At 37.8% G+C, this 21,144-nt stretch overlaps 3 protein-coding genes across 6 annotated transcripts; 1 reads left to right on the top strand and 2 right to left on the bottom strand.

The window, feature by feature from the left end:
* LOC108554078 (uncharacterized) lies at positions 1 to 3,239 on the bottom strand. Its single transcript, XM_017909218.1, has 3 exons — positions 2,917 to 3,239; positions 1,524 to 2,828; positions 1 to 884 (listed from the first exon to the last, which is right to left on the bottom strand). The coding sequence occupies exons 2-3, from the start codon at positions 2,191 to 2,193 to the stop codon at positions 1 to 3; spliced, it is 1,554 nt and encodes a 517-aa protein (XP_017764707.1). The 5' UTR covers positions 2,194 to 2,828; positions 2,917 to 3,239.
* Positions 3,240 to 3,951: 712 nt separating this feature from the next.
* Positions 3,952 to 5,251, bottom strand: LOC108554090 (uncharacterized). Its single transcript, XM_017909234.1, has 5 exons — positions 5,083 to 5,251; positions 4,792 to 4,930; positions 4,576 to 4,725; positions 4,340 to 4,491; positions 3,952 to 4,250 (listed from the first exon to the last, which is right to left on the bottom strand). The coding sequence occupies exons 1-5, from the start codon at positions 5,163 to 5,165 to the stop codon at positions 4,040 to 4,042; spliced, it is 735 nt and encodes a 244-aa protein (XP_017764723.1). The 5' UTR covers positions 5,166 to 5,251; the 3' UTR covers positions 3,952 to 4,039.
* A 4,437-nt stretch (positions 5,252 to 9,688) lies between these two features.
* On the top strand, positions 9,689 to 20,907 carry Lpin (phosphatidate phosphatase LPIN). 4 transcript variants are annotated; one of them, XM_017909271.1, is made up of 11 exons: positions 9,689 to 10,166; positions 13,517 to 14,415; positions 14,674 to 15,666; positions 15,742 to 15,869; positions 16,041 to 16,267; positions 16,431 to 16,610; positions 16,701 to 17,234; positions 17,318 to 17,649; positions 17,784 to 18,287; positions 18,419 to 18,522; positions 20,453 to 20,907. In XM_017909271.1, exons 2-11 carry the CDS (start codon positions 14,227 to 14,229, stop codon positions 20,601 to 20,603), a joined length of 3,342 nt encoding a protein of 1,113 aa, XP_017764760.1. In that variant the 5' UTR covers positions 9,689 to 10,166; positions 13,517 to 14,226; the 3' UTR covers positions 20,604 to 20,907. The 4 variants fall into 4 exon arrangements, with proteins under 4 accessions (XP_017764760.1, XP_017764759.1, XP_017764758.1 ...); XM_017909270.1 differs by having other exon boundaries at positions 9,690 to 10,150; positions 17,315 to 17,649; XM_017909269.1 differs by having other exon boundaries at positions 9,690 to 10,166; positions 17,315 to 17,649.
* The last annotated feature ends 237 nt before the right edge of the window (positions 20,908 to 21,144 follow it).

Genomic DNA, 21,144 nt, shown 5'->3' with positions numbered 1-21,144 from the left:
TTAACCGAAGAAGGTATCGTCGCTGGAGCCCTCTGTCGTGCAGTTCTGAAGTAACGACACAGGGTGGTTAGACATATCGTTAACGGTCTGCCCTCCCCCTAACCCACCTCCAACACCGCCACCACCTCCGTCGCCACCACCGGCTCCATTTGTATCGGCACTCGCAACGGATTCGTCGAGACCTGCATCGCCACCTGCCAGCCCGACCCCGCTTCCAATTGCCCCGCTAGCGTTCCCTGTTCTCGGAGGTTTCACGTCCTGCGAGACATCGTATGTTCGATTCTGCTGATTCTGCGAATTGATCTCGTTGTAAACCAGCTCTTGAATCTTTAGCCTGATAAACATTTGTCTATCGAGCGGTAAACTCTTGAGAGGATTTCGCACGCTCATGAGAAAGTGATAAGTGTCGTCCTCTTCCTCCTGCGATACGCTCAATCTTTTCTGCAGAGATTCGAATCTTTTCCGATCCACTTCCGAATAATTATTGTCCATCGCATCCAGCAAACTTCGCTTCCTACCGATCTTGTTCATTTTGGGCGGGGGCATGACTTGATGCAGGCCATCGTCGTTCGATAGTAAAGACTGACAGGAATCACCGTCTAGATCGTCGAATTGCGTTTCTTCGTGACCTTCTAAAATATCGATCTGAGGCTCGATCTGTGTCTCCTCCGGCGACGATCGAAGGGCTGCCGAACAATTTTGCGAAAGAGTGCATCCAATCACCCTCGAATTCATTTGATCTCGCAGGAAAAATAGGCTTTTGAACCAAACCCATTTCGAGTCGTGTTCGTTGGCGCCACCGTCGCATTTTCCTCGATAAGTTTTCTTTAATTCGTTGCGAAAATTGTCTCTTAAGTGTTTCCATTTCGATTTCGCGACGTCCGCTGGAAACGAATATTATCCGTTATAACCTCTTTTTACCTCGAGAAAATCATTCGAAATTTTTTTTATCCAAATAATATCGAAATGCAACCAGGGATCGTTTAATCGTCAATCTCGAGAATAATTCCTAATCGATCAAGTTTCAGAAATATTTGCTAAAATTCCATTATCGATTGTAACTCGAAGCACGTTAGAACGACATCGATTCATCCTATGCTCTCTGACAGAAAGAGAGAGAGAGAGAGAGAGAGAGAGAGAGAGAGAGAGAGAGAGAGAGAGAGAGAGAGAAAGAGAGAGCGCAGGTTACTTTTCGATAAAAAAAAAATATATGCTCGGATTTGCAATCGATCACGAGTTTGAGTATATACAGGGAAAAGCTCTCGGAATCGTTGACTCGCCCTCTTGATCGTTTGATCGACGAACAAAAAGGACGTTGGCAGTACAGTTGGCGGGGAAAGGAATGGTAGGAACAGTTGAAAATGAGGCAGTGGGAGGGAAAGAAAAAGTGGAAGGGGCGGAATCGAAGGAGAAAGAGAGAGAGGGAAAGAAAGATGGAGTAAGAGAGGCGTGCGACGCAGGCGCGAATGGAAGAGACGGAAAGAAGAGTGCAGAGGGAAGAGGAGAGCGAGGCGTATACTCACTGGAGACCTCGCAAGCCCTCGCGATCTCTCGCCACATCTTCAGGATGACGTCGCGATTGTGATAGTTGACGTTCTTCTGGTCCCAGATCGCGGGCCTAGCGTGTACCTCAGTGATCAGTCTCTGGAGATCCATCGTCATCGCGGTCCTACGCGCGTTCGCGTTGCATCTCCTGGACGATCGCTTGCTGGCAGCTCGACGGTTGAGAAGCGTGTTGCCGGAGCTGAGGGAGGAGGCAGCCGCGCGCGAGCCGCTTCCTCCTCTGGTTACGTTTCGTTGAGATTCGTTGGTGTGCGAAAACCGATTTTTTGGTTGCTTCGTCGTTTCCTCGCTGGAAATCACTTGCCCTGCCGACTGCTGTTGTTCTTCCTTTATCGCGAGGATTGTGTCGACAGTTTCATCGACGGTGCTTACTTCATCACCGTCGCCGTCGCCGTCACCGTCGCCGTCGCCACCGCCACCGCCACCGCCACCGACGACGACGAGTTCGTCCTCGTCGTCGACGTTGCTATTTCGTCGCTGCTGTCGTCTCCTCTTCTTCCTTTTACGCCTGGCGATACGAGAGTTGCCGGCCGAGGAGGAACTCGTGAAGCCGAGCCGAGCGGAGGATCGCAGGCGAGACGAATCCAGGGCTTTTTCCTCCTCGACTCGTGCACGCGTGCCGCCGTCCATACACGGCCGGTACACGCGCGCGTCCAGCCGGGAAGACGCGCACCCGCCTCAGGAAGAAACGAGTTCGATACGAGTTGCTTCGCCGAAAGAACAGCAGTCGATTACTAAACGCGCGCGCACGTTCTCGGCCGTACTCGCTCGCGATACGCCGCCGATCCGCCTGGCTGCTTATCCGCTCGCTAACCAGCGCTACCGCGCCGAACCCAAGTCCGAACCTTCCTTCGCTTTTGCCTACGGTTTCAGCTTCGGCTTCGGCCTCGCTCGAGTTTGCGCTCGGCTCCGCTCGGTTCCGCTCGGCTCGACTCGGTTCCGCTTCGCGCGCCACCGCTCGTCACCGCGCGCCACCGCTCGTCACCGCTTGTCACCGCTTACAATCTCTGCTCGATTCTCGTGTCTTCCAACTATCCAATCCTTCTCTTATCGGACAGCACCAGCCTTTTTCCTTCCTTCTCTCTTTTCTCTCCCTTTATTTCCCTACCTATTACCGTGTCGTTTTCGATCGTTACTCGATTTTTCACCTTCAGACTCAACCTCCGACATATCCTCTCATTACGACTCTTTTTGCCTTCCTCTATCCTGCACCTCTTTCTTGCCACTCACCAATTCACCGATTCCGGTGTCATCTGTACCATTTCCTGCACAAATTTCCCATCAAACCCTTCCTCCTCTCAACGCGATTCTAATACGATCTGTCGTCCGAATACGTTTCTACTTCGTTAATACCTTGCATCTCGGTGGTTTTTATCATTCTCTCTTTATGCTATTCATCCTTGTTCTAATACGATCGGATATTTGAGAAATCCAAGCAATTCTCGTCGATGCGTGAATCACCACGTGTATTTGGATTGCAGTTTTATGCTTTATACGTTTTTCGATCGATCCTAACCCGAAAAGCTGTTTGACAGTTGCTCGTTTCGGTGCGTGCATTTGTCACTAAACAAGCGTCCTGCGCCCTCAGTTCGGTACTTCTCGGTACGGCTCGTCTCGGCTCGGCTCGACTCGGCTCGACTCGGCTTCACGACGACGCTCACTACCGTCTGTCTGCCTCTTGCTCGTCACCAACGCCTGCCGTAGCAGCATCGCGCGTGATCGCTCGGCTCGGCTTTGCTCGTTCTTACTCGATTTGATTCGATTTAACTCGGCTTGACTCGTCTCGTCTCGTCTCTCTTCGACTCGATTCGACTCGTCTCAATTCGATTTGATTCCATCCGATCCGACTCTTATTGCGAGACGTGAAAAATCACGTAAAACACAGGTAACGCAAAATACATACACGCGAGAACGATATATCGAAGGTGTATGTACGATAATTCTTCTACATACCCGTATTAAAATGAATCGCCACGGAATATATGGACTGTATTGTATGCAAAGACGAACAATAGCAGCTTGTTTCTTTTGTTTGCGTACCCAGTTCTTCACCTAGGAAATATAACCCATTGTCAGATACGTATATATCACGAACATACAGTAATTGTAGAACAACTTTAATTTCAACCGTGTGGTGAAATGTTTAATGTCCGATACTTTCAGCTATAAATAAACTTGTGTCGATATTCGATAACTTCTTCATTGGCATAGGAAAAACTGAATATGACAACAAGAATATCCGTGTCTTCTCGCGGTAACATAGCTTCTCCTTAATTTTGGCACGTAATTGAAAAATTAGAGAAATACGTTAATCAGATAATAGGATAAAAACTTAGATGCGATAGGTTTTTTCATATGTATATCTGTATTCTAAATTCTCGATGGAAACACATATTTAAAAAGGACGAAAGGCTTTTCATCGGTTTTCACTTTTATTTCCAAGAGAAACAATCGTTGGACATATTTCATTGATATACTAAACGAGGTTATGTTTTGGGAAAACATCTAATATTCGGTCCGGAGACGGAATCTTTCCGTTGATGTCTTGCACGAATCCTTGTACCATCTTTGAAAATTCTTCGTTCACCATATTTATAATCTTCGTACGAAATGCATTAGCAACAACTTTGATCGCAGCATTTACTATCGGATCGATTTTATTTCCTTCGAGCGTGATACTAAATTTGCTAAAAATAAAAATTTTAATTGAACACAATCGTACGTTTTATGAACCATACCTATATATGTAAAATGTAATAAATATGACAATAGTTACTCCATGTTAATGATCTTGGACATAGGGACAGCAATTTTATATTTGTTCATATCGAGTGCCACGATTAGTCTTATCCGCATATTCCTAACTCGACCATGAATGTCTCCCTTCCTACTGATTAATAAATCTTTGTAAAAATACTGGTAGCTAATCTGAAAAATTCAAAAGAGAATATATTTTTTCTGTATCCATCGGAGAAAGCATTCGATAGCGATAAGATTCTATTAATCCCTTACATCAGCCAAGTCAAATGCTAGTATAGCATCTAGAGTCAAAACTTTATCTTTGTAACTAAAAATAACGTCGCTTGTTCGTCTCACGTTCGACAGCCCTTGTAGCCAGCCATTCGACAAGTTGAGAGTTCTTTTATGAATTATTACCCCTTGCTATAGCAAGAATAAAAGAATGAGAAGTATTCAAACCTGAGAGATTTCAGTTGAATATATAAATACCAGATTTTCGGATATGTCTTTCAACTTCAATGGGTCTAATCCGTGTTCCAGAATAAAGCTTCGAATCGAGGGTAACATCGAGTCGAACAGCTCATTGATTTTCACCGATGTAACTTCGGAAGTGTCAATGTCATCCTTTCTGTACCGTAGGAAAGATATATTTAGTCCATCGATTAAATGATAGTTCGGTACATGGTAAGAATATTGTTGTAAAGCTTGCACTGAAATTTAAACTTCAGAATCGGGTGAATGGACAAATTGTTTATTGACTTATAGATCGCAAACACTTACACATTATCCAGATAGTTCGCGAAGCCAGCGGTAAACAAAATAGAGAGGCAGAGCAAGAAAAGAACTCGCATTTGTACAGCCATGATACACTGATACAGTCGAATGTGTAATTGCCAACGATCTGTCTACCGTGTAACCATCTTCTCTGTTTTTATTGAGAAATCCCAACCTTATCTAGTCAAATCTTATCCAGTTATCAAAGTGCATCAACATCATCATCTTTGTATCTAAAAAATACAGTCTCTAATAACAAATCTTAACGATCGATAATGTAATAATTAAATGAGATTAGTGATAAGTTATTATTTTTTTTGTCAATTAAACTTGATAGATCATATCATAAATCAATCTTCAATCTTTCATCAATAATATATCCCTACCGTATAAAATGTATCACAAATAGCACATTCCAGGATCAAGATTAGTCATTTATCCCTTTAAGATAAACTCAAAGAAATGTCACTGGTAATTTTCCAATTTTCTCGATCAATGCAACAGACATTATCGATTCATCAAGGTATCCCAAAGGGAAGAATTCCGACGGATCTAGAAAAGATATGATATTTCGATGCAGCTGCACGATAATTAGTTCGATTTTATCGTATCTCGTATTCGTAACAATTTTTGCTTATCAAGAAGAATCTCATCGGATATTGTACAATTTAATCTTTCTTAAAGTAAGCTTGCAGTTGTAAATATGAAACTCAACTTGATTTAGAGCAAATTTGTCTGAAACATAATAGTAGGAAAAGCTGAACAAATATAAAGCATTTGAGAAAAATGTCATTATTAGTTTTTATTACCAAACGGCTGTCCAATGTTCGTATCGATAGCAAACGTTTTATCTCTTTATGCGCCGATAACAACTGCGACTTTTCACTTCTAAAAGATTGTGTAACGAGACTGAGGAAAAGCAATAGGTTAATTCAATGTAGCCAGAAGATGAAAAGAGAAAAGGCTGTAAGGTGAATACTATTCTCTTTAATCATTACCCAATGTGTTGCTCCTTTCTGCTTTCGTTTATTTCACAGACATTCGTACACGTATACACAAATCCAATTATTCGATGTACTCTTCGTAAGTGAACGACCGCTTTAAGATGAAAGGGAGACCAAATCACTTTTAATTTCGTAGAAGAAAGTAAAGTGAAGAATCCGTATCGAAAGCGGGTCAACGAGAAAGCGAGATCCACGGATTTGACTTTCGGTTTTACAGCTGACCGTGTTTGTGCACGACCCATAATCAATATCTTATTTACAATATGTGCGTAACGAAAATATGTATAGTTTGTGTACATCAATACTTGGGTTCGTGAATTGTGTGCACTGACAATGCCACACACGTGTTCTTGGGCGCTGGTAATTCTAGAATCATCGTAACCGTTGTAATCATGTTTACTTAGAACTGTCTCACGATATGAACAATATATTTTTAATTATGAAAAATGTTTATAACAAGCAATATGGAATTTTATTCTATTTATCGTTAAAACAACATCGACGAAAAGAACTCTCTTTTTACGTATCGTATATACACGCGAATACATGTGAATGTATGTTAAGATTGATGATCGTGAAAACTATGAGATTACCTTGAGATAACGTTGATAATTCATAGCATTGAAAGAGAAATTGTCCGTGTATTCATAAGTAAAGAAGACGGTAAAGAAATAGATGCTTTGAAACGACCTTGTCCGTATCCGTTTGTTACCGCGAGTTGAGAAAGGAAAGTAGGTTAGTCGCGTAGTGCGACGAATTCGCTCGTTTTCGCCCATGGCCAGGCTCCAAACATGGATCATTTTAGTCAATCAGATTAAGCTTTGTCTCCTTCGAGCTTGCTGTAATATCACATTTTTACAAATAAGATTTTCCACGGCAAATTTGGGTTCGTATCATTCTCATTCGGGTTACTTTCAAAATATGTTTGCGTACCGTTCGTGTTCGTATATTAAGGCCAATGTCACGGGCACTCGAGTGATTCCTCGAAACATGACGAGGACGATCATAACCTTCTCGTGTAAATGCTTCCAATCTCCTCTGACTCACAAAGCGATCAATGTTAACAAAAGTTTCAAAGTTCTCCAACATTAAAAGAAACACTGAAGAATAAGTAAACGAAACGTAAATCCTAATTAAAGAAAGATATTCACTGAACGAGTTTTTCGTAATTCAATATCGTTTATATATACTCCGATGTATAGTTACCTTGTTATCGTCGTTTCAAAAATTGGCGCTCATTGGTCTATTGATTTTGGATGTCGACTGTCACTTCGAAATTAAGCTTTCCCTTTGATTCGATGTTTCGTTAATTTTATGCTTCGTGTTTTTTCAAGCGAATGCGTCAATATGTAGATCGATAATTAGAACGTTTTGTAACATCGATTAATATACGAGTATACAGGTCACACGTTTTGGGAGACTTGTACCGGTCGAATCCGACGAAGAAAAGCTATATCTTCAAGAAAAGTGTGGACTCGAACCTTGTTGAGTCGAATGCTACGATTCGTCGATATTATCGACGTAAACAAGTGTCGTTCACTAGTGCCCTCACTAAGCTGACCAAGATTTACGTTGTATTTCAACCAACTGCTTTAATCAGTTCATTTCTCTTGATTTCATTGTTTCAACGCATAAAAAATGAGGAAATCAAATAATCGAGAGAAAAAAACGAATTATTGACCGTTGAGTAAACCGCACATCGGTAGATCATTGTTTCCTTTTTACTAGTGTATATTATTATTGAGAATTTTTTAATACTGCAATGTACTTGGAAAGCAAACAGTGTGTAAACCAAATTGGAAAAATTACTTCAGGTAAATACGGCTAAATACAAAGCCACAAATAAAATAGAGCATAGACGAAAAATTCAATGCATATTTACGTTACACTTTTTAAAACCTCAAATGCATAAACTCTACTAAAATATACGTATAAGCTCTTTCATTCGTTTTAAATAACAGGTTATTTAAGAATTCTACGTAAATTTGTAATTCTTATCACTATGTGGCTTGATCATTTATAAATTATTTAAAATGTGCGTGTAACTTTTGTATGTTATATAAAGATGTTAATGTACATATTAAGAGAACGTGCGCGTTGTTCTATGCAACGTGAAAATAAGACGATTAAGAAAGAAATACGTCATAAATATGACCAAATAAATTTTTGATTCGTATCACACTTCCATTTGTTGTTACGTTCTACAAACAAACACAACTTAGATTAAACATCACACGAACAGTCGAAAATACGCATGATAACAATAGGCTTGTTTACAATAACAAAGCGATATATACGTAACAAATATCGAAGAATTATTTGCATATAAATATTTCAGATACCGGTATCGTTAAGTAACCAAATCGATAACTAATAATTAAATTATCGATTTTGAAAAATTTGTTTAGTGTTTTTCGTTCGTTAGTAACGTCGCACAATTGGCCTACGACAAATTCGCAATACGTAGCGAAGAGCGCCTGCGCGCACTGATTAAACCAAGTTGCGATATTACGTAATAGCTCGAAAGTTATCGATTCGTAGCGAGTTCATTGGGAAGAAAGCGTAACATAACGTCGAGGTTAAAAGCACATTATCTTTTACGTTAACGGTGCGGATTACTGCATTCCTTCAACCTGTCTAATACAAAACGCCGTTCTTAATCGAGTGTTATTTACATTCATCAATCCATACGATTCTCTTAATCGTTGTTATGATAGGCCAATAGGGAAGTTCAGATCGAAGAACATAGAAATCGTGACATTTTATAGTGTATTACGAAATTGGTTTATTTTTCAGCACAGCTCTGCACGACCGCACGTATACACGTGCCGCATATCCGCCTTGATCGAGCCAAGTTGGCTGCGCTAAGTGATAAACAGCCGAGCAACGACACTGCATAATGACGCGTAAACAGCCATTAGCAAGAATGTTTTCTTGTTCGAAGGATCTTTATTTGTCAACAATAGTCGTACTTTCGACTTCCCTACTTGTGCGATATTTACCTGTTTGCATTCGTTCGTTAGCTGATCGTTGGTTCATTCCGTTGTTCGTTCAACAGTATCGCAATACAAGCATGTATATATACGTGACTCCTAGCGGTGGATTCTCGTCAAGGTGGTTAACCTCGCCGACACAATAGACATCATTGACCACGTGCAGGAAACTGCAAAATATTACGATAAACCTCGCTCGTACTATTGAAAAAAGCAATCGTTTTTGTATATACATAAATCTTTGACGGCAGTTATACATATATACGAGGGAAGAGACAAATTTGACCATGAAAGAATCTGAAACTCTATCGGAAACGTAAAAAGGATTTCACGTGTTGGAATTAGGTTGACATATCGTTACGAAGGGGAAACGTGTCGCGACCTGCAGGGTAGTCAGCTACATATGCATGTATGTAGAGATGCGTCGAATAATCTGGGTCAACGATCCAACAACGCATATCGCTTCCTCCCATTCTCCTAAGAAGGGAGAAGAAGGCTCGATTGCTGGTCCGAGCATCAACGACCAATCAGAAAGCTTTCCGTTAGGCGAAAACAGGAGCCACGCGCGTTTTCTCTGCCTTGGTGAGAGAATCGTGTTTACCAGTGTTACGCGCGTTCAACGCTTTATGGCCGCATACACGTATTATAGCTCTAAGAGCACGAATAGCATATATTTGTCGAACGATCGACGCGCGACTACGATAAAACGTAAGCACAGTATCGAGATTTAAGATTCTCCGGTCGCTGACTCAGTTTGACTCGAATGCTCGCACGAAGCGGTTCGTGCGCATTTTTCCTTCCACGGTACAGTGATATTGTTATATCTGTACGAAATTCCTTGAAAGCATACGTGTATCAAACGGAACCTGAATATTCCGTTGACTCCTGCGATCGATATTACACGGAATCTCTTTGATATCGAACTTTTTAAGTATTTTCAACGGCGAATGGGAAAGCTTCGTTAGTACCATTACGGCATGTGTGCGCGTGCGTGTTTTTCATTGCCTCCCCAGATTCTTTCCGCAACAACAACCACGTGAATTGCGTTTCGAAGTAGACGAGTGAGAAGAAGAAAACGTACGTATTATCAATGGTACGTTTACCGTAATGAAATAACAATTATAAAATATTTTGGCATTTTCTGCCGCTTTCCTATTCGTATACAAGTATCGAGCGTATATATTATACGCGTTGATTTCGAGGGTGAACGAATAGTAGAGACACCTGCTACTCGCGTGCACATTTCGTTGCGGAACAACGACTCGTTTGAAAGTATACTTTTTTCCAAATTGGACAGAAATTTCGAGAAGTAGAGAAGCAGAGTCTCAATGCACGAAACGAAAGCGACGTTAAGGATGAAGAAAAGCGAATTGCATCATTTAGTTGCCTATCTTCGTATCTGCCGTTTGGCACTGGTTACCTCTAACTCGTCACGTATGTATATTTTCATAGGTTCGATCTTGTGTATTTTCGTCGAAAGCAGTAGAGCGATCAAAGCTCAAGGTCTAAAGTGGATTCTGTGCAATGTGACGCATCGTAATCCACAATTTTTCATCGAATCACTCTTCTTCGAATCATTGTCTTCGATTTCTCGAGGATGTTCCACTCGATCAGTGTCTACGCTAGATTGATCGGCTTTTCACCGAGGAAATATTCGCGTACGATACGTAGAGTTCAGTGTCGTGTCCATGACCTTAGAGTCAGTCTCTGGGTAAAGGCCAACCATCGAGGATTCCCGGATATTTTCTCCTCAAATTCTTCGTTCTTCGCTGTCAGTCTATTGTCGCGTGTTTTCGTTCCTTCGCTGGTCCATGTAACGTGAAAGGGGGAAGAAAGCGGTGAGATTAAAGGGAAGAGGTCTGGATAGATAGACACGCCTGTCGCTTATCGATCGCGACACTGTAGTCACGTAATTACGTTTCCGCGGAACAAATCTAATTCGCGTAATCTACTGGGAAAAATTGGGGGAAGGGAAATCGCACGTGAAACGGTGTTCACCGCCGAAGAAAGCCCGGTAACAGTCGAATTTCGATCGATCATTTTTCTCTTTACGTTTGCCTTTTCGAACAAGATTTCAACGTGATTGAGAAACTTCGATGTCTTTGAAATTTTTCATTTCGACACCGATTTTACTTTCCTAGGAAGGAATAAACGATGGTGGATTATGGAAGGGATGAAACGATTGGCTCGAGACGGTATGTCTGAGCGCACATTGCGTTTACGATCGGTTTACTTTCGCTTGCCGCTTTTACATCACACTTACGATACACGTTAAAGTAGCCTTTCCACGCTGGGTAAGGTGAAGCACGATTAAACGTAAAACAGCTGATATTGCATAAACGTGCGTCATCGTAACAAGCCCACATTGCACGTGACAGTGATATAGCGATAGTATGCTCTTGCGTTCTTTGTTTTACATTATTTTTCTTTTTCCTTTACTTTCCTCGCCGTTCTCGATCCAATCGTGAATACACAGGAGTTCACGAGGGAATAACTAGGAACGATGTGCAGAATTGCACAATTTCAAGGTACGCGACTGACGATAAAAAGAAAGAGAGGAAAAGAAAAAAGGAAGCAAAGACGTCGCAGGAAGAAGTAGGAAACGACTAGACCAGTTGGTATTGACCTGCGAAACGAGCAATACTTTCGTGGAGTATTCCATTCTAGTTCGATTGTGTTTCACTTTTGGCGACTCGCCGAATTTTAGCGAATTGGTCTGTGAGTGTACGGGATCCCGGATTATTATCGTGATTTTTTCGAAATTTAGTCTTGAATTTAGCATTGCAACACGTGCATCCGAAAAAATTGTTTATTCGAGTGATTCACGCAAATGGACGCTCTCTTTCCAACCAGCGTTTTCTAACGTGCACAAGTATATCTGCATATAGTCACTAACGATCGTAACGGGTGCATTAACGATATTTACACCTGTTGTTTCAATGTCATTGAAAAAGGAGACGAAAAGACGAAAGGAAAAGATGAATTTTCAAAGGATTCGTTATATCGGGCGGAGAAACATTGAATTTTTTGAAATCTGTCCAATTAACGATGTTGCTCATTCGATAAACATTTCCGCGATAGAGAGCTTCGACGATAGAGACATTTAGTTACGCAAGATGAAATCGTCTTCTGCGATATACATATGTATCTATATTTCGAAAATTTCATCGGATTGTTATGTAAATTCGATTATAATACGAAGCCTCGTTTCTCGCCAGTCACCTCTGAAACACAATAGCGTAACGAACGTAATTGCGATTCATGATTTTCATGATTTATTCAACGATTAGCATAAAAAAGATAGAGGTATTGGATCGTACAGATGTTTTGAACGAATTATCGGTCGGTTGGAAGTTATCAGTCTAAAAGCTTTGCCCGCAATCTGTTTGATTGGCCAGGTTCAAAAATACGCTGTATAATCTTTGCTCGTGCATGACTAGCGCAGAGATAATGAGCAATCTCTCGTATCCGCGGTCACTTTGTTGCACGCAATCATTGCGTGCACGTTACCGGGCTCTGTGTTGATTTGAACCGATCTTTGATTGTTCCATCGGTTCTTCGTGCTCACCTAACCGCATTTCTTAACGATGATCTTGCATCTACGAGGTGACGACGATATATACGCATACACGATAACGTGAAATTTCATGTACGCGTACGCATATGCGTGTACCTTGACTCGATCGATATACGAATTTCGGAATTATTTTCACTTAAGGTGTCCTTATATCGAAAACGAGTTTTTGAAATATTTCATCGACCGTAGAACATCGGTACATCGTATCGGTGGATTACTATATACATATGCTAAATAAGTTTTCTATGCGTTTCACTCGCACTCGACTCTTCTCGCTCTAGCTCTCAACCTATTCGAACACGAGAGTTGGAGAAAAAAAATAGTCGGTACTAATTCTTTGAAATGCTAATAATGTACGGAATCAAATTCTGAGATTGCGAGCTCTAAGCAAAGATAGTAAAGCAAAGACTGTTGTACAATAATTAAATTCTCGTTCAGCTTTAACGAAATTTCACGATCACAGTGTAACGAATTTTTGATAATTAATTTTGCGTAGATAACGATATACAGACTAAACAGAAATTAATATCATTAACTCGATTTCATTCGAAATTCTTCCTCTGGTACCCTTATAGCATGCGGGATTTTTCATTTTGCGTCTTATGTAATTTCTCGTGCACCGTGTGCCATTTAATTGAACAATTTTTATCAAAATACATCTTTATACCTTTTGCGATTAAACTAAGCGTGATTCGAAACTCCTTGTTCGTGTAATTAATAAAGTGACCAGAGATGTCTGAGAATTCGAATGAATCTGTATCGTTTATTGCGTTCAGTTTGAAAATATCTGTTGAGAAATAGAGTGGTAAACTTAAAATAAAATTAGTCAATCATATGTAAACAAATATCGTTGTTTGTTATTTCAGGTCTTGTAACGAGATTCAAAGGACGCGGTACACTGCGATTCCATAACGTCACGTGGTGCCGAGCCTTATTGACCGATGCGTATCGGAACTTGGATTGGTTAAGCCAGATCACGTGACCTGTTCTAACGTCAATTTGGGCTACCGTCTGCTGGTACTCGGATGAAATTCTTACCAAACCATTTCCGAGAACAAAGGATTTGCGTTTCGATCTAGTCACGCGAGTGAATTCCGTTAGATGAGTTTATTTTCTTTGCATTTTTCAACGTATGTTTATTTTATCGTGAATTTCGATGCGCAACTTGCGCGATAAGCTTGTCATAGATCTGCGCTCGAGCTATTTGCCCGGCTTCGAATTTTTGACAGTTCTTCACCGTCTCCTAACAGTGACGGTTGTGTTACGGCGTTGTTAAAAATTGTTGAGCTCAATTAAAAAACAATTCGAGTGTAGCATTCGATACATTTAAACGAGAAATAACGAATTTTGTGAATTTTTCGAATATCACTGAAAAATGTCTCAATGTGGTTAAGTCAACTTTCAAACTGATGTATCTGAACTCGATGTCTTTCTACTCGAAAGACCTTTAAGCAAATACGACCTTCAGTGTCGCGGCAACTTTGAAGTACCTTATCACACACCCATCGCTACAACGCGGTGAAACACCTTAACGGAAATACATTTTGAGAGTGGTTTAACGATACGTTAGTGTACAATGTACAGTATGAACTACATTGGGAAGTTCATAAGTAACTTTCGAGTTTTCTACAATGAAATTAATGCAGCGACGCTTACCGGCGCTATCGATGTCATTGTTGTCGAACAGCCGGATGGATCGTTCAATTGCTCACCTTTTCATGTGCGCTTTGGAAAACTCGGTGTACTTCGTTCCAGAGAAAAAGTAGTAAGTTTTTCTTTGTTTTTATATTGTGCACTTTATATTACCTATTTTAATATTTTTGGTACATAAATTCGTAGAAACTTCTAGAATCTTCATTATCATGCTGTTTCATATCTTATATGTTGTATCTTTAAATCTTATTCTTATTGATTTATAGTGTCTAGTTAATTTAAATATTTTACATTTAAATAGTTTTATTTTATTTGGTACATTAAAAGTCGTATAGAGGAAAAATAACTTCTCCTTTGTTTCTCGTAACAGGTTGATATAGAGATAAATGGAGAACCTAGACAAATCCATATGAAATTAGGAGATTCTGGAGAAGCTTTCTTTGTTGAAGAAGTTAGTTCCGATGGTTCCCCTACTGACACTGAAATTCCACCACATTTAGCTTGTTCTCCTATCCCCGAAGATAATTGTTTCCCATCGTCTAGATTTAATATCCTGTCTGATCTTCCTCCGGAACAAAGGGACAAGATTCTCATAGAATCTATTTTATCCATTGAAAGAGAGAAATGGGAACAAATGTCAGCTCTGCCTCCAGATGAAAGAGAAAAATTCTTAATTGAACAATTCTCTGATCTTCCACCGGAGCATCGTGCAAAATGGCTTCAAATTGCTTCTTTAACAACAGAGGAGAGAGAAGAAATGTTCAAAGAAAATCTTGGCGATATCTCCACGGTTCAAAGACAACAATTAATCTGCGAACAATTCTCTGCTTTAAAAATCGAAGATAGAGAAAGATTGTTTAAAGAAAACTTCCCTGAACTTTCTGTAGATCAAAGACAAAAATTTGAGAAAGCTTTATTAAATGATTGGAAGGAAAAAGAGAGAGTAAAAGGAAGAGGTTCCTTGAAAGGCGAGGAAGACATTTTTGACATGGATGGTATTAATGACGATGAAACATGCCCAACTGCATCGACTCCTAAATCTTTCATAGCTGTGACTTCATCTGAAAGAATTCGTAAAATCAGCGTAGTGAAGAATGATTTTAGACCAATTACGGAGGATGTACAAAGCAGTGGCCGCGAAAAATCAAGTGACGAATCAAACCCGTCGACGAGTAAAAAGAATTCAAAGGATGAAAGCATCGAAGAGAATAAAAGCAACAGTAATTCAACTAAGAGGAAGCGAAAGAGGAAAAGTATTATGAAAAAAAAGGGATCTCAAAGAAAGACTAGTAATGGTAGTAGTAGTCAAACAGAGATAAGCGAAAATGATACGTCCCTTCCAGATGAATCTCACGACGGATCTGTAAGTTGTTGCATTTAAAGCATTCTGTTGTGGATTTTCACTCATTGTATATTGATATATATGTATTGATTAAAGATATTGAAAGATTCAAATCCAGTTACTGAATTAGAGAAGAAAAATGAATCTTTAGTTTCGACTCAAGAAACAGTGGAGAAACGTCCTGAAGCAGATTTTCATTTCTTCAGTGATACTGAAGTTACAAAGTAAGGTTGTTGGATATATGTTTAAAGTTATTACTTACCATATATAATTTCACACGTGTGTATTAGAATGAATGTGATTATGTAACATTATAGAAGTTGTAAAAAGTGTATACAGAATAATTATATGTAAAATTAATATTTTTATTCTTTTATTGTCATTGTATTTAATAGGAATCAGGATTCTAGACCATGTTCACCTGTTCAATCTGACACAGAATTTGAAATGCGTAAATTAACGCAAGAGGACGCTGAACGAGAAGAAGATAAAAGTCATCAACAGAGTTGGAGATGGGGTGAACTACCAAGTTTACCTCCGGAACCAGCACACGTACCTCACCGAAGTTCACTAAATTCCTCGAATACTGTTAATCAGTCTAACAGTCTAATAACTAAAAACAGTTAGTACAATTGGAAAAATGTGAAACATCGTATTTCATTTTATTAAAATTATTATATTTATATCTATAAATTAATTAAATATATTCTTTTATTTTTGTGCTTTTATAAAAATGTCATTTTTTATACTCTATACTAATATGTTAATTATGGTATGCATAATAGTAGAAGCACATCGATCTATGCTCAGTGCTATGCTATCGTTTATGAGAAAAACTTCTCGCATGAGGCGTAATCCGGAGTCTGAAGGAATTTATCTCAGTGATCTTAATGCTGATGAGCTGGATCCGGAAGTTGCAGCCCTTTATTTTCCTTCTTCTCACAGGGGCCAAACAGCGATTAAAGGTAGCCAATTCATTTCTATAAATGCAACTTAATACAAATATCTTCTTATACAAAGAGTATAAAATAGGCAATTATATGATATATTCACAGATGGAAAAGGAGTAGACGAAGAAGATACCGAGTCGGGAAATGGACCAAGTTTGCCGCAAAGTCCTAATAGCGTTGAAGGAGCTATTGGTGGACCAAAATCATTGGATAGTGATTTTGAAGAACCAAAACATTCTATATTTGATAACAACATGAATATTAGTTTATCTTTATGTGGTGGTTTAGATTCGGAAACTGGTCCGTCCAAGGAAGTTTTCCATCAAAATTTACTCCATTTCGAAGATATTTGTTCAGATCCGAAATTATATGAAAATCCAAATTTAGTTGTAAAAATTAATGGAAAGTTCTATAATTGGACTGCCGCTTGTCCAATTGTAATGACTTACGCTGTGTTTCAAAGACACTTGCCACAAAATACAATAGAAAATTTATATGCACAATGTATGTCATTACCAATGCATGAAGAAAAAAAGCAAGAAAACAGTGACAAATCCGAAAGCCGTAGTGGTTATAGTTCGTGGTTTTCATGGCGACGTACTACACAACCGCCAAAAAAGTCTCAAGAACTTAGTCAAAGTAAGACGATTTTTTCTTTTTAACATTATTTATTGTTTTTCAACACAAGTACCCATATTATCATTTCTTACCTATTATAGCAGATGGAACTACTCTTCAATCTTCGGAACAGATAGTGGAAATGAAAGAAAGTACACCAACTGACGAAACACCGAATAAAGAACTAAAAATTGACCAGAATGCAGAATCTGCAGTAACTGTGACGGATATAGTAGAACAATGTACAAAATTAACAAAAGACATCACCAAGACTGAAAAAAATCGAGAAAGAGAAGGTGAAGGTTATAGCGGTAGTGAAGATTCAGATAGTAATCAAAATGAATCACAAGGAGTTAAGATACCCAAAGAAAGGAGATCTTATTATGAATCTACTGAAAAATATCGAAAAACTTTAAGATTATCATCTGCACAAATAGTATGTAAAAAGTTCGCAAAATTATAAAACAAAACAAATTTTAGATTACTTGTAATCTAAATATATTCATATATATACGATCCAACTTTATTTTGTATTCTTTATATCATTTTTTTATTGTTCTTTCGTTACAGGCAAGTCTTAATTTAAAAGATGGTGCTAATGAAGTAGTTTTCAGTGTAACTACGGCTTATCAGGGTACAACACGTTGCAAATGCCACATTTATAAATGGAAATGGGACGATAAAATTGTTATATCCGATATAGACGGGACCATTACAAAATCTGATGTATTGGGTCATATCCTGCCAATCGTTGGCAAAGATTGGGCACAATCTGGTGTTGCTCAGTTATTCACAAAAATTAAAAATAATGGTTATAAATTGCTATATCTCTCTGCAAGAGCAATAGGACAAGCCAAAGTTACAAGAGAATATTTGAAAAGCATCAGACAGGGAGATTTATCGCTTCCTGATGGACCGCTGCTTTTAAATCCAACGAGCTTAATTTCAGCATTTCATCGCGAAGTTATAGAGAAAAAACCCGAAGAATTCAAGATATCCTGTCTTAGTGATATCCAAGCTTTATTCCCGGAAGGTTCAAAACCTTTCTATGCTGGTTATGGAAACAGAATTAATGTAAATACTTTGTTTAATTTGTAATAATTATTCCCAAATACTCTACCAAAGTGTTCATGAATATTACCGATGAATAATAAAATATTATTTATTAAATGAATATTAAAGTATTAATGAAATTTTTTGTCTAGGATGTTTGGGCATATCGAGCTGTAGGAATTCCGACTATGCGAATATTTACTATAAACCATAGAGGTGAATTAAAACACGAATTAACACAGACATTCCAATCTTCGTAAGTAACTATATATATTTATATGTTTACTATTATTTCTTCTAATTAATTTGTTATTGTCTTGTTATCTTTTATTATAGTGCTATTAGGTACCCATATACAAATGTAGTGATCAAATTAATTAGCAATTTTAATTAGTTTTATTAGCGCGTTAATATTTAGTTAATTTTTTATGATATCTATTTTATAAAAAATTGTAAGATGGTTGGAACATGTAATTCCAAAAGCAGATGCACGTTCATATTTTTGATAGGACATCGTAATCATTAATCATTAATAAGAAATTATAATCATTGAAATTTATTACATCTTTATGCGTAATTTTTAAAAGTTGTATATGTGCATTAGATTTTTCTTGAATGCACAAAAATTAATTTACCAAGTAGTATTGTTAAGATACTTCGTAATATTAATATGAAACAAATTCAACAGTTGTATTCCATACAGTTAATGAGTCAAAAATAAGGTACCTTGCAAGGAAGGAAAATTGATTATTGAAAAATAGGTACTGATAGGTCGGATATTTCTATGATTGCAGTTACGCATGTCAGTGCGATATCGTCAATGAGTTGTTCCCGCCACTACCCATGTGAAACACCTACTGATGGCGGCACAACCATAGCTGTTTTATTCTATTAATCCAATTGATAATATTTCGATAATGATCTTTACGAAACTATATATCTGTGCCATTGGTCGTGCTTTTTATTTGATATGCATAAATTTGCTACCTCGTGACAGAAATATTATTTTATACACTCTATTTTCTATGTAAATTTAGTAATAGTTGCAGTTTATTAGTGATTTCATCACATAGTTAATCAATATATATATATATAATCACATGTAATCAATGCAGTATATCTTACTGTATAATTACATATATTTTTGATAATGATTCAAACCAAAAATTATTGAACAAAGGGAAATTAGTACAAGCACAATTAGATTTTTCCAATGGCAATCTTTTTCCTTTCTTTTTTCTATTTATGTTTTAATTCTTTTTTCGTAAAGCTAGAAGTTCAATTTATTTCCTTAGTTTGAGTTTATTTCATTAGTATGCTTTGAGGTATTTGGTTGTGCAAGAACTACCTATCTTCTTATGATTCTTATAGGGTAAGCATTGGTTATTACACAATTGCTTCTCATCGTTGCCATTTTCATTCATCTCCAGTGATCTTAATGTAGCCTCATTACCTTAAGTGTTATACAGACGGAATTTTTATTGAAATTAATAACTTTTTCCTAAATCATGTGTAACATTAATATCGTTTCATACGCGTGAAACATTTAGAAAGAATAGACGCTAAGTATGTCATCATTGTGTGAAAGAAGGATTTTTATTTTGTTTTTGTTTATGCACGAATATTCAACCAAGTACTTCGAACATATTACTTGTATGTATCGTAAATTTGTTTTAATTGAATATGGAGAGTGGTAATTACATTGCTGAATTTCATCCTGTAGCTATTTCAGAAACTAAAGTAAAAAATTGCATGAGAAGTATTGCTTGGAAAAATCTTCGATCAAGCGATAATATTCTGCTAAAGTACAAATACTTCTAAACCTGTTGCGTTTCTAGATAATAGAAAAAGCCTAAATTAAATAGAATATATATATAATCACATTATATATAACCATTGCACATACTCGTCCGCACTCACTCACGCACACATATACATGCACATATCTGATGTAATATATACATAGTATGTATATATGTTAATAGGATTTCAACGAAGACGAATTATTTCGCCAACATTTTGTTACATACATATGTATCATAGAGCAATACTCATACCTTATTATTGATAATGTAACTATGCATTTGACGTTTATCCCAGATTTTGTTTTCCGATTTTCATTAGCAGACACGCAATGTAATACAACAATAAATTCGAAATATTTCATTTACCTTTATTTTTTTCAGATATTCAAACATGAGTTTTATTGTCGATCATCTTTTCCCAGCCTGGCGAGAGGATGCCGCGGATGAATTTAGTAATTTTGCGTATTGGCGAGATCCAATACCGGAAGTACCATCACTCGAAGAACTTTACGCTCAAAGACAAATTACCTAAATGAAAATATTTTAGAATTTTTACTCTAAAGAAGAAACGTTCGATAATGATCGATTCTATTAATCGTCTTTTATATTCCATGTGTTATGGAACTAATTACACGTAGGGTTCTTGATTCTGAAGTCGACCAATTTACACTGTGGTCATAGACTTATAAATCATGTTTTGTTTGCCCATCGAAACATCTTAAGTATCGCTAAATGTGCGTAGAAATAATTTATTATTAGTACACATGGTTTTCTACAATTAAATTTAAACACATTCCAATCCTCATGAAGTAATAGGACTACATAGTAAGTTACCGATATCGTCAAAATTTGTTTTCAGTATAATTTATAAGAAAATTATTACATCAATTAGGAAGCATATTAACGAGCTCTAATAAATAAAGGACTCGTCATATATTATTCACATAAAAAAGAGTTCAAAGTAAATCGCTTATTTATGCTTAAAATCATACGTAGATCTTTCCATTAGAGACATATATTATTTTGCTGGACGATAACTTTAAAATATTTATGATACCAATGAATAATCACAA

The sequence above is a fragment of the Eufriesea mexicana genome, unplaced genomic scaffold, assembly GCF_001483705.2.
Source record: "Eufriesea mexicana isolate 0111107269 unplaced genomic scaffold, ASM148370v2 scaffold16629, whole genome shotgun sequence".
Taxonomy (NCBI): Eukaryota; Metazoa; Arthropoda; class Insecta; order Hymenoptera; family Apidae; genus Eufriesea; species Eufriesea mexicana.
Note: the sequence above shows the minus strand (reverse complement) of the source record. Positions and strands in the feature narration are given on the sequence as shown.